This window comes from Opisthocomus hoazin, chromosome Z, assembly GCF_030867145.1.
Source record: "Opisthocomus hoazin isolate bOpiHoa1 chromosome Z, bOpiHoa1.hap1, whole genome shotgun sequence".
Lineage (NCBI taxonomy): Eukaryota > Metazoa > Chordata > Aves > Opisthocomiformes > Opisthocomidae > Opisthocomus > Opisthocomus hoazin.
The window spans coordinates 39079610-39092456 of NC_134454.1; the positions used below are offsets into that span (position 1 = coordinate 39079610).

The following is a 12847-nucleotide window of genomic DNA, read 5'->3' on the forward strand; positions in this document are numbered from 1 at the left end:
CAACCTCAACCGTTCTGTGATTCTTGTTCTTGCTTCCACTTTTCTTTGCATTACAGCAAAGAGTTCCTCTACATTTATCATTTCATTTCTACCACATTATTTTTTTTCCCTTACTCAGAACAATGACGTATGTGACTCACATAGACCAGTTGAAAAGCAGAGTGCATCAGCAAGTGATTCTCAGTCTGAAATCATGTAAGTAGAATATTTTACCTTGCAGCGGTACTTGAGCTAAACCTGCATTTAGTGAATTTGGATAGAATTCTGATTCACCGTAGTAGGTTGGACTAGACGATAGATCATGATAACTTTTTTCCATGTTCAGTGAAGATTTTTGATAGACATTTTGATCACTGAGGAGCAAAGCTTTGAGTAAGATTTAAAAGTTACATAGGAACAAGGAGGAAAACTTAACTAAGCCTAGAAAAAAGCCCCTCTATGTTCAGCAAGAATGAGAGATTTCTCTGAAGAAGTTTTGGCATTTTGTGGGTGAACCTTGGTTGTGAAAGTTGATTTTTTTTTTTTTTTTTTTTTTTAATATGGAAGGGCCTCACTGTATTCTTTGAAAGTTGCAGTTGCTTGTTAGAGCTTGTTAGCTGCACACATCGTGTATGGTGGATTCGTACCTTCATAACCGGAAACTGTTGCTCTTTGGAAGTCAGTGCAAGAGTCTTATGTTGAGACACACCTATCTAGAAGATACTCCAGGCTGTCTCTGTCTTGCTTGTGCTCCTTTGTGAAGATAATCTTTGTGACTATTTCTTACTGCTGTAACTGTTTAAACAAGTCTGTGCCTGAAGTTTCCATTTCTGTGTGACCAGCAACTTCCTATTCCACGATAGAATTTTTTAAAGATGATTTAGGAATGGGCTACTAGTTAATGCTAAATTGCTTCTGCCTTTACCTTACTGAAGGACAGCTCACTCATATGGTAAAGACTGTCAAAGCTTTACTTGTCCTGTCCTAGGAAGATTATAAGAAAAGGTAGTAGTTCCCAATCTGAAGATTATTGACAGGCTGTAGGCCTCTGTCAAACAGTGTGTGAATCCCAGGACACTCTAGGCAATGGTTAGGGACACAGAGGTTGATGTATGTACCCCATTCTTCAATAATGTATGGATACTGGCAATAGGACAGGGTGTTTGAAAGCAGCAGTTCATAGTGCTGTGAGTGGGATAGCTTTGCAATGGGGTGGAGGGACAGGAGACGCAGATGCAAAATTCTGTACAGAACGTAAATCTGGTCTACTTTAGAGCAGGTTTCTGTTGTCTCTATTGAAATCAGTAAGCCTGTTCACACTGACATCAATTGTGAATCTCTAGAAGCGGTATTCCTATTTGTTTAGCAGCAAGAAACACTTCCTTCAGGTATTTTTAAGTAGATTCCACTGAGAGCCAGAAAAGTTGTTAAGGATTATCTAACATTCTTTGCATGAAGTAGTAGCATATCTTATACTATCAGAAAGATGTAATACAATTTTTTTCAAGCTTACTGTCTTACTGCATTTCCCATGCAGTCTGTGATGCTCTTGGAGTACATCTTGGACCAGAAGAGACTTGAAGTTGCCCTTGGGCAATAATATGTACCCCCTCTTCTTGTATCTTAAGGAAAACTGAAAAGCCAGCAGACAGAGGGCGCTTGCAAAGACCTAAACCAAATCTAGTGAGATCATCTGGAAGGAGAGAAGTGACAACCCAAGAGAAAATGGAGGCTGAGACTTCCTCTCCAAACGTTGTGAATACAGATGAAAAGGTCAGAAGTAGGAATGTTGCTTAATATGCTGTGCTCTTGATGCTGTGTCTATTTTGACCAATGCTAATACTGTGGACCAGCTGCAGTCTAATAAGTCGTATTCTGAGAACTGCTCTGAGCTGTCTTTACACTTGTCCAAGAGTAATACTCATTGCCTTAATTCCAGTGCTCTGAGGAAGACAGCAGAAGAAACAGAAATGAAGCCACAGAAGTGGAGAGCACAGATTTGGATACTAAATCTGAGTAAGTATTGAGATCACTTTTCCAGTCTCCTGGAATTAACTGACTATAATTGTTAATTTATTCTACACAGTGCTGTTATAAAAAGACTACAGTAATTGTGAAGTTTTAGTGTAAATCTTGAACTTGACTCTGGCATTTTCTTGGATGAGATCAAGTGGTACTATGGTAGAAGGCATATACATCTTCTCTGGGAAGTTGAGGAAAGCATTGCTTTAGAAAGTACCATCTGTGCTTGGAATTTTGGAGAGGGATGAGAGTGAAGTGATAACTATGACTTTGCCTGCTTCCCACCCTCATTTACCAGCTAGTGGCTCTGCTTCTGACGCTTGCAGAAGCAGATATGGTGTGCAGTCTAGTTAGGTTCCTCCCGTGTGTGTGATAACTTCATATCATTTTAATAGGTAGATAAATTGAGTTTCTACACTCGTTAGGACTAAACAAAGTTTGGTTCTCATGTGAAGAAACTTGCACAAGTTTGTGCAAATCCTTCCAAAGACAACCCAATTCCAGTAAAGAAAGCTGTACAAGTCATTGAATATTACAGAGTAAATGTCACTGTTGTGGATACTTTGTGCAGAGAACCTGAAAAAACTGTAAGTGCAAAGGCAACAGTTAGAGGATGTCGACAGAGATTTAAGCCTAACATTACAAGAGCGTCTGGAAGGAAAGAAGATCCTGGAAAAGATGCTGGAAGTGATAAAATGTCCCATCCACAGCCTAAGGGAGAAACTGAAAAGGTATGTCATAGAGTAAGGTAACTGGATATAATGTGTTAGCTAAAAAGCTGTTGAATGCAACAGCAGTTATCTTTTTCTTTTCTTTTAATTTTCTTTTTTACTGAGAGTATGGCCAGGAGTCAGCCACTTACTTAACCTGCAGTGACAGTGTGATATTGGTTAGAGGGGTCAGCTAAGCTGGGAGCTTGTCACACAAACAGGAGTTCTTTCAGACATCTTTCATGTCTTTCAGACATCTTTCATGTCCTGCAGCGAATACCGCTTTAGTTGTTTGATCTAGATTTTACTGTGCCCTTTCTGACTATGTGAAATGAACCCTGTAATTGCCTATGTCCGTCATAAGCAATCCATTCTGTATCCTGTTATGAGCAGTTACCTGGTCTGTTAAGTAATGCTCTGCTTCATCAATGTAAGAGACTTAATGTGTTGATGTTCTGTTTTTTTTCAGAATACTGACCGGAGGATTAGGTCTGATGCTACCGGTGAAGAAGCTGCAGAAACAGGTGGTAAAGTCCTGGAAACAGTGTCTCAGTAAGTATGTGAAAAATGAGAAGACATATGCTGCTCTCCAGCAATTTGCCACCCCTCTCACTTCTGCTAGTATTACATAGCATGGTAATTACTGAAGTTTCCGAAGAAACTTATACAATGAGCCAGAAATTGAGGGAAGAATAGGAATCTTTCTCTAATACATGAAACAAATAGATTAAACATTTTTGTTTTTAAAGCAGTGCTTTTAAATGAGATGTCAGTCATGAAAAATGCAAAAAAAACTGAAAAATTAGTCCCTTGAAATCTCAAACAAGCCTTCTCCAGTAGCTTTAATACTGAAATGCATCTGTTTCAGTGGTGGAAAATGTTAAGTGTTTAAACAATATGAATAAATGTTTGTTCTAGAAGTGTAGTTAAGTGTCTGGTACTGGGGGGGGGGGGGGGGGGAATCCAACATGTGGGCAGTCTAATGCACATGTTAATTAACAAGTGTTTCTTGTATTTCTCTTCAGTGGAGCAATGGCAGCAGTAGTGTAAGAGGAGGAATGTTTTACAGTAGACATTAGGACAAAATGAGAGGAAAAAGGGAAAAGAGAAAAAAAAAAAAGGAAAAGAAAAAACCTACAAAACAACAAAAAAGTCATCCCCACTCTCCAAAAAAACCCAAACAAATAAAACAAAAACAAAGCAACAGCAACAACAACAAAAACACCCAAACTTTTGTTTTTAAAGATGTGTACTTTAAGAGGATGGAGGGAGGTAAACTGGGTTTGATAATCTGACAGAAAAATAGGAGTTCTTTCTTTCTTTAACATGCTGTGTAAGTTGGTGCTCAGGGTAAAAAGGCATAGAAGTATCTGAAAATTGTAATAATGCTTATCTGATATTTTTACATTAGCAAGATTATGAAGTTAGTTATGTATTTTCTGAATGTTTATGATTTTTTTAACCATTCATTAAATTAGGTCCATCTGCCTGTAGACCAGATACGAATACAAGAAGAACCATTATGGGTCAGCAAAAGGTCTGGCTAGTGCGCTATACTGTCTCCAGTGGGAAAAGGAAAAGAACAGGGAAAACATAAGTTTAAAGTTGTCGGGTACTTAATCAGTCTCTAGTAGATAAACTTCTAACTTTACTGTTTTGTGAAGTTAGGAATGCATAGCTCCATTTTAGAAAAGTGTAAGTTAATAAATGTTTTTTTTTTAAAAAAAAAAAAAAAGTAAAAATACCACTTCTCCAAGACTATTCCCACTTTCAGATGTGGTAGGTACTTAGAGATCTTATGTATTTTTCCAGGTCTAATGAAACAGCTGCTTTACAAGAAGAGAGCAAACAGTGTGCGCTGAAACCAACACCTCTAAAGAGAGGCAGAATGCAGAGACCGAAACCGAATCTAGGAGGAACTGCTGCAAGGCAAAAAGACCAGACAGATGAAAAAGATCCTAAAGAGGAGAAAAATAAAGGTGGAGAAGTAGAAAAAGATGTGAGACACCATAGGGCTGAAAAAATTGATCCATGCCTCAAAAATGTAAGTTTCTTGAGCAGTTTCTTAGGCACACTGTTTTGCTGGGGCCCAAGTAGAAGCCTTTAGTAAAAAAGATCTAGGTACATAGCACATAATTTGTAACAATAGCCTATGCGTGCTTTGTTTGTTCTTTCAGAAAAAACTGAATCGCCATAGAATTTCCTCATGCTTGCATGTTGGTTCTGTTTTCCGTGGGTAGTTGGATTATATGTCACTTTGTTGTGTTATTTGTGATACCAGATCTGAAAAGTGTGGAGAAAAAAGGTCTCTTGGAAAAAGAGAGACCAGATGGAAAGTATGTAGAAAAATAGCAAATTTTGACTGCTAAAGTATCTAATGTTAGTAGTTGGATGCACAGGAAGCAAGAGAGATCTTTTTGAGTGTTTTCATAAGAGATATTGAAATAAACTTTTTCTTTTCCTCCTGCTCTTCTAAAAGAGAGGTTGAGCAAAATTTTCATCTTAATAGAGTGAAACTTTTATTCCTTTTAGGATATTACAGTTCCTGAAGACACTCAGCCGTGTAATGTGATGTTAGAAGGGGATGTTTCAACACATTCTGAGATGAACTCAATACATACAAGGCAGTGTTCCCATGAAAAGTCCTCAGAAGCAGAAAGCTATGAAAGCGGAAAGAGATTGTCAGATGTCTTGAAACAGGTTTCAGATTTCAATACAAGGTAAGGTTATTCTTCAAATGGAGAGAAGGGATGTTTCAAAACCATTGATATCTCTCCATATTCTACACTTCCACATTCAAATTCAGCATTAAGAAGTTTTTTCTGTAACGAGTTGTTTAATCAAGATGATACTAGACTTAAACAAACAAAACCCCAAGAGCTCGAAAGCACTAATTTTATATGCTGTTGGATGTTAATTTGTTCCTTAGACTAAGCCCAGTTTTCAGATAAATACATTTTGTTTTCGGACCATGTTGGTCCTAGCAGTGCATCCCTATGTGCTTATGTAAATCCATGAGTATAGGATTCAGTTTCCTATTAAATTGGCATTTAAAAAACAAAGCAAAACAACCAAAACCAAACTACCAACATGTGCTGTAAATATGCTGGGTAGTTTTAAACATGATTAGACAAGGAAAGGCATTTTTAAGATGTTTATTCCTCTCAAAGTGTGACTGGAAGTTGCAGTTGTTCTGAAATGGCATATTTTTTGAACTCGTCTTTGCTTACCTGTTTGTAAGATACACAGGGTTTTGGTGATGTTCGGTGTGCTTTCATTGGATCCTTTTTCACAGTGTCAGTGACTTTGTTATTGCTCTAAGAAAACTGAGGTTTTTTGTACTTAGCTACTGTATTGAAGAGAGCTACATACCAGTATGTCATACATGACTTGGAGAACCACTGTTGATCCATGCCTTTGACTGTTCTTTTGTTTTGTTTTTGTAGCGAATCTGGTCCTCAGAAGGAAGAGGAGAAAACTGTTGTGTCATCAGCTCGGCTATTGAGGAGTCGATTCCAGAGACCAAAGCCGAATTTAAGAGCAACAACTAGTAGAAGGGAAGTGCTGGATGTGAATAATAAAGGTGTATGCCAGAAAGATACCAACAAGGAAGAAAGATTGACACAGTATGACAGTGAATGTAGCATCCTTTCTGATGCAGATGTAAGGCTTTTTTAATTATTATTCTTTACTTATATTTGAGCTTCTGGGTTTGTGAAACGAAATACTGATGACCTAAAAAAATACAAGCTAATCTTTTTTGAAACATTTTTTTCCAAAGCTAATGCTTTTTTCATTTTCTACGTGAAAACTACTGTACTTTCCACTGGGTTGTATGTGAGGAGAAAATGATAACATACATTCTGTATCTCTTGTTATATGATGTCCAGATGTCTTTCTGGCCTGAAGTGCCCTTGTAGAGTTGACACTGAAGAAAAAAAAATTTATTGGTAGAAGATGGGAAAGAAGAAATCTAGATTTCAAGCTATTTTGTTTAAAAGAAACAAATGTTTGTTTGTCCTGGAAAGAATGGGAAATTATTAGTGAGCAGTTAGAGGAGCTTTTGCAGGAAACCAGGGAGTGATTGGTACCAAACTTCATGGACATCATAATGTCTCCTTTTGGCATAGTGTCATGACTTTTTCTCATCTGGCATTTTGCATTTTTCAGAAAGCAGGAAAATGTGAAGTCCTGCAGTCGTTGGAATCCTTAGGAAAGGAGAAGTCATTTGACTCTCGGGAGGTTTCAGAGAGGCCAAGTTGTAAGTCTCCGAAGACCCTTTCAAGGTCAGAGGATGGTGAACTCAAGTTTTGTCTACCTGAAATTAACCAAGATGACACCTCAACTACTAATGTAGGGTAAGGGCTTACCTACTTTTGTTTCTTGACTGTAACAATGAAGATATTTTAAAAGGAAATCACTGTGCCAATAGATTGCTAACTGACAAAGAAAATCTAATAAAAATACTGAACGAAATCTCAGTTCTCATAGTTTCGACACTAGTTATGCTAAAATTCCAGTTACTTTTATGCTAAGCATGAAATTAATGAGCATTCATTTTACAACTGTTTCGTCAGCTGAAACGCTAGATTCATTTCATGTAAGCAGAGGAATTCTAGTTTGCTTGTCAGAGAAATCGTGTGAAAATTTGCTTTGTAATTTTGTAGTAATAAGCAGACAGTAAGTTAATGCTTCTAGTGAGTTAGTTAATTCTGTTGTAGAAGTAGTTAGGAGACCAGTGCTTTGAAATTTTTGCTGAAACAAATTTTGTGTTTGTAACTTAAACTCTCCAGAACTTTATGTTTACGTGGTTTCTTTTAAAAACTCTGCTGTTTTTTGTATGTAAATATAATGAACCTGTGTTTGTTAATGACATGCTTTTGTATTGAGGTTCAGATTATTTTTTTTTGTCTGACTTAGCATTGATAGCAAAAATACCACTCAAGAAGAAAGTAAACAAACAGCTATTCAACCTGTCCAGTTAGTGCGGAGCAGATTCCAGAGGTACAAACCAAACCTGGGAAGAGCTGTTGGAAAGAAGGAATTAGAAGTGTCAGAAACAGAGAGGGAGAAAAAGCCTGAAGCAGAGCAGTTGGTGTTGCAGAAAGATGAATCTGCCAATACTGTCATGGTAAGTCTAATAAGAATAAGTGGTTTGCCTTCAACTGTGGTTGCAAGTTGCAAGTGCTATTTTATGAAGTCAAATTAGAAAAGTTGCATTCCCTGAAGGTGGGACACTATACTAGGTAAACAAAAATAATTCCCCAAACCCTGGTATGTTGGGATATTGCAGATATGCAATCATTGAAGTCTACAACTTGTACTATTAATGTCTTCTGGAGAATTAGTGGTCTGATTTTGATTGGATTGAATGATAGAGAAAAGGATTATACACATTTAAGATAAACTCTGGAATAAAAATGTGTTTTATATAGCAATACATAAAAATTGGCTTTTTTTGCTCATTTTATGTTTCCTGTTTGGATGAGTCAAGTCTGCATTCAGTAGTGTAGAGAATCAATAGAAGGCAGAAGATAGCTATTTTTCTGCAAAAATTAAGGTCTTATTAATTTGATAAGCTTTGACTGGCTTCACCACTACAGTACCTGACACTTTACATAGGTAAATCGAGTCATTCACCTACACTGTGTGTACCCACAGACACTTTACTGGGCACTGTAAAAGCTACTGAAGTCCTTGAAAGCCATTATAGTATGATGAACTCTATGTAACCATTTCGTGGGTTGCTCATGAATCATGTCATGGATGTGGGCACGATTTGTGTCTGCGCAGACTTGCCTTACAACTTAAACATAGTTAAGCTTTGTAATAGTGACTCATTTTTTGGAGTGGTTATAGCTGGGTTTGTTCTTAAACCTGTGTAGAGCTAGCTTGGAGTACTTGTGTGCTGCGTTCCCAGAGGAGGGCATGAGTGCACTGCATCTATAGTCTCCCTCTCAGTGCCACTGTGTCAGCTCACCCTTAGCTGCTTGCAGTTCAGCTTTGGCTATTCCAGACCTGTGGACCATGCGTGTGCGTCTGCTCTGTGCTGTCAAATCTGTGGAACCACAGTAGGTCTGATGCTCCTCTCTACTAATAAAGCTGTCGCAGACCTGGAGTGCTGGGGGGTGAATTTCAGTGGCTTCTTTGTGGAACCAGTGTGGCAAATACAGAAGTAAAACTAATAAGCTGTTCTGAATCTGAGGTTACCTGATAGTGGCTTGGGTGTGTCTGTGCTGTGCTCTGCACTGTCTAGTTTTCAAAGTTTTGTGCATTTGCCAAAGTGTTTTGTTTCTATAGTGCTCCATGTAATAGAGAGTTGGTTGAATGCTTGGTAGAAAAGTGTTACCCATAATGCTTGGGTGCATATGGTATTTAAGAGCCTAACTAGGTAGCGCAGGACTAAAAAGACGTCTGTTCCTGCTTGCCTATAAGTTGAACTATGTGCTCAGGTAGATTACTCTTAATAAATGTGTGATTATTTTCTTGATTCGGATTGGGAAAATAGCACAGAGATCTGTAGTTTTAATTTTTTTATAAAATACACTTCTGTTTTAAAAGCTTGCTTGATTCCTTTTTGTTTCATGCCTTTTTATTGTAAATTAAAGGGTGAAAATGAAGCTGTATTGTGTCAAGCAGATGTATTGACCAATGAGGAGGAGGAACAGCAAGAGGTGCCTCAGCCTCAGGTGCCCTGCATTTCTGAAAACATGCTATGTGAACAAAGCAGGTGAGATTAGAGTTTAGCAAAATTGCATTTGAAAAGCTTTCATCTGGTGCATCATGATACACCTTTGCAAGTGTCAATTCTTTTGTTCTTTGTTACCTGTCTTTCACCAATGTTTAATTCTCAGTGCCTACAGGCAGCTTCTTCCTGTGTTTTCAGAGCACATTTTCAGTTGAGGTGAACTACTTATCAATGTTTATCAGGTACATACTTGGTCTGTATGAGCTCATAGCTCTTTTTGACCAAGCTTTTCTTGTAGTTGGTTTGCATTTGCATATACAGTGATCACACATGTAACACATATAAACTTTGCAAAATGTCAGAGATCTGTGTTTCATTGATCCCAGTGTGCTCTTCTGTTTTACTGCTGCTCTTCTTAAAATAAGACCTTACGGGTGTATTGGACTGCAGATACTTTGGTGTTGGTATAGTTAGCAACACAACTCTTGTCTTGATGTTAAAAGTGCCTTGATAAAGAAATCTTATTCCTTCTCACATGTTAATCATAAATGCCTAAAATAAGACGACATATATATATGAAAAGATATTTTTCTTGATTTTTAAACGAAACAGTATGTCAGTCTCTAACCCTCTTGTATAAGCGTTGATTCAAAACTTAATGAATACAGAATTGCTTTTTTCCCCTCACAGCCAAAGTCAGGGGACATAACTTTTTTGTTTGTTTGCTTTAAACTCACTAGTGCTGAAATATCCAATTCCCAAGAAGGCGAGCTGGGTGCTCTGAAACCAGGACAATTCATAAGGGATGGATCTCAGAGAACTAAACAAAACCTAGAAAGAGTGTATAGCGAAAAAGAATCTCCAGTGGCACAAAAACTTGCTACTCCAGTTGAGGAAGAAGTAAATAAAGGAGAGAATCTTCCTGTGGCAGAGGAATCTGAGGAATCTCTTTCCTCAAAAGTGAGAATTCTGTTCAGATATTCCTGGCTATACTTTCTGATGCTTGGTTCTGCACCAGCTGTTTGTAAGACATCAAAATAAGCGTTTTAAATTTATAAATTAATTTTGGACTAGTAAGAATTACATTCTTGTTTAATATTTGCACCTTAATATGAGGTCATCTAAGATTCTTTTAATGACACATTGATAACATGTAGACTTCTGTTAACCAATCTGAAGACTTGACTTTGACATTTCAGTCATGTTCATGAATTGTTACTTGCATGCTATACTTCTGTTGCTGGGTTACTGCTGAAGTCCTTGGTCGTTGCTCATGAAAGACTATATTGATTATAGTATCTGTTATTATTCTCTAAAGGAAAAAGGAACAGTGATGGGTGCCATAAACTACTTGAAAATTTTTAAGCAAAGTTTTGTCTCAGTTTAACATCTTGGTCATAATTTGCAATGCTTTATTTTACAGATGATATATTTTGTGCTAATATTGTTGGGTTTTTTTTCTCATGTCTAAGGATGACATGGAAACGTTGTTGTTGGGGAATTTGGCCAAGAGTATCGATCTAGACCTAAATCCAAAAAGTATGAAGTCACAAACACTTTGTTCCTCTAAAAAGTCACCGAACTGCCACAGTAAGGGAGAACAAGAAGAACGTCTGTCTACAAATGCTATAGGAAGCATTCAGGATACCATAGAAAGGTAAAGTTCCCTGTTGACAATGTAAAAAAGCTCTTTAAAAATTTTGTGTATTTGTCCAGTTGTTTTCATACAGCACTTGTGGTTTGAAGTGTAGTTTCTGAGCTGTACACATTATATGTTACATGCTGTGAAGATCACTAGGTGGCATCCTTAGGTAATACAAGAGTTTTTAACATTTTTTTCTCAAGGCTGTTTTCCTGTTTAGAAGGTATTTTGCATGTGAAAGTAGAAGGAAGTAATCACAGTTCAGCTGTCTGAATTTCTCATGAATATATTCACTATGAATGTGGACCATTGAAAGGAAGACCGAGCAGTGCCATTTGCACTCATTTAGAATTGAGATGTGCTAGGTAGAGTAACATAAAATGAGCTTGCTGTCTAAGGTGTATTCTGAGTCGCTTCACTTTCTCTTTCCAGCAGAAGTTCATACAGTGATATGCAGTGTCCCTGGTTCTTTGGCGGAGGAGTGCTTTTATGTATGTGCAGTGTGAGGCAGATAGTGCCATTTACATGTAACAGTTCTGGATTACGTTATAAGCTACCTTTTGCTTGGTTTTAACTGATACAGAGCTGCCTCAAATCAATTTACTTTTGCCGTTTTCTAAAATCAGGTTCTGGTTCCCATTTGTCTCTCAGCTTCTGCTTAAAATCTCTTCCACAGGTTACCCTGAAATCATATCCCAGAGTCTTTGTGCTAGCAAGATGAAGGCTTTAACTTACAGTCATGTTAGCTTCTGTTATGGCAGAATTTCACAGAATCACAGAATGGCTGAGGTTGGAAAGGACCTCTGGAGGTTGTCTGGTTCTCTGGTCCAACCCCTTGCGCAAGCAGGGCCACCTAGAGCTAGATGCGCAATACCATGTCCAGATGGCTTCTGGATATTGCAAAGGACAGAGACTCCATAGTGATTTTGGGTAGCCTGTGCCAGTGCTCAGTCACCCTCACAGTGAAAAAGTGTTTCCTGATGTTCAGAGGGAACCTCCTGTGTTTCATTTTGTGCCCATTGCCTCACGTTCTGTCACTGGGCATCACTGGAAAGAGCCTGGATCCATCTATCTTTACACCTTCCCTTCAGGTATTTATGTACATTGGTGAGATATCTGCACGCACTCCAAGCCTTCTCTTTCTCCGGGCTGAACTGTCCCAAATCTTTTCAGCCTTTCATCATAGGAGACATGCTTTAGTCCCTTCATCTTTGATAGCCATTTGCTGGACTCTATGCAGTATGTCCATGTCTCCCTTGTGACCAGTTCTGGGCGCTCCAGTACAGTGCTTCAGGTGTGGCCTCACCAGCTCTGAATAGAAGGGAAGTATCACCTCCTTCAGTCTACTGGCAAGGCTTCTCCTAATGCAGCCCAGGTACCATTAGTTTTGTCTGTTGCAAGGGCACATTGCTGTTTCATGTTCAACTTGTCCACAAGGACGCCCAGGTCCTTTTCTGCAAAGTTGGTTTGCATCAGGTGGCCCCGAGCATGTACTCGTGCCTGGGGTTTTTCCTCCATGGGTGCAGGACTTCACACTTCCCATTGTCGAACTTGATGAGGTTCTTGTCAGCCCATTTCTCCAGCTTGTCCAGGTACCTCTGGTTGGCATTGTGACCCTCTGATGTATCAGCCACTCCCCCCAGTTCTGCATCATCTGTAAACTTGCTGAGGGTATACTCTGTCCCATCATCCAGATCATTAATGAAGATGTTGAATAGGATTGGACACAGTATTGACCCATAGGGTACACTCCTAGTTACTGGCCTCCAACAAGACTTTGTGCCACTGATCACCAACCTGTGAGCC

The 12847-nt window shown here is 38.5% G+C and overlaps 1 protein-coding gene across 7 annotated transcripts in view; it reads left to right on the forward strand.

Annotated features, from left to right (window-relative positions):
* BDP1 (BDP1 general transcription factor IIIB subunit) overlaps positions 1-12847 on the forward strand; it is a 57837-nt gene that overhangs the window by 20376 nt on the left and 24614 nt on the right. For all 7 annotated transcript variants that reach the window (XM_075447295.1, XM_075447301.1, XM_075447299.1 and 4 more), the window contains exons 13-25: positions 119-195; positions 1608-1752; positions 1919-1995; positions 2573-2732; positions 3181-3263; positions 4524-4755; positions 5244-5431; positions 6158-6374; positions 6882-7069; positions 7632-7842; positions 9320-9441; positions 10140-10359; positions 10872-11056. In XM_075447295.1, the coding sequence (XP_075303410.1) occupies positions 119-195; positions 1608-1752; positions 1919-1995; positions 2573-2732; positions 3181-3263; positions 4524-4755; positions 5244-5431; positions 6158-6374; positions 6882-7069; positions 7632-7842; positions 9320-9441; positions 10140-10359; positions 10872-11056 (2105 nt within the window). The remainder of the gene's footprint in view (positions 1-118; positions 196-1607; positions 1753-1918; positions 1996-2572; positions 2733-3180; positions 3264-4523; positions 4756-5243; positions 5432-6157; positions 6375-6881; positions 7070-7631; positions 7843-9319; positions 9442-10139; positions 10360-10871; positions 11057-12847) is intronic.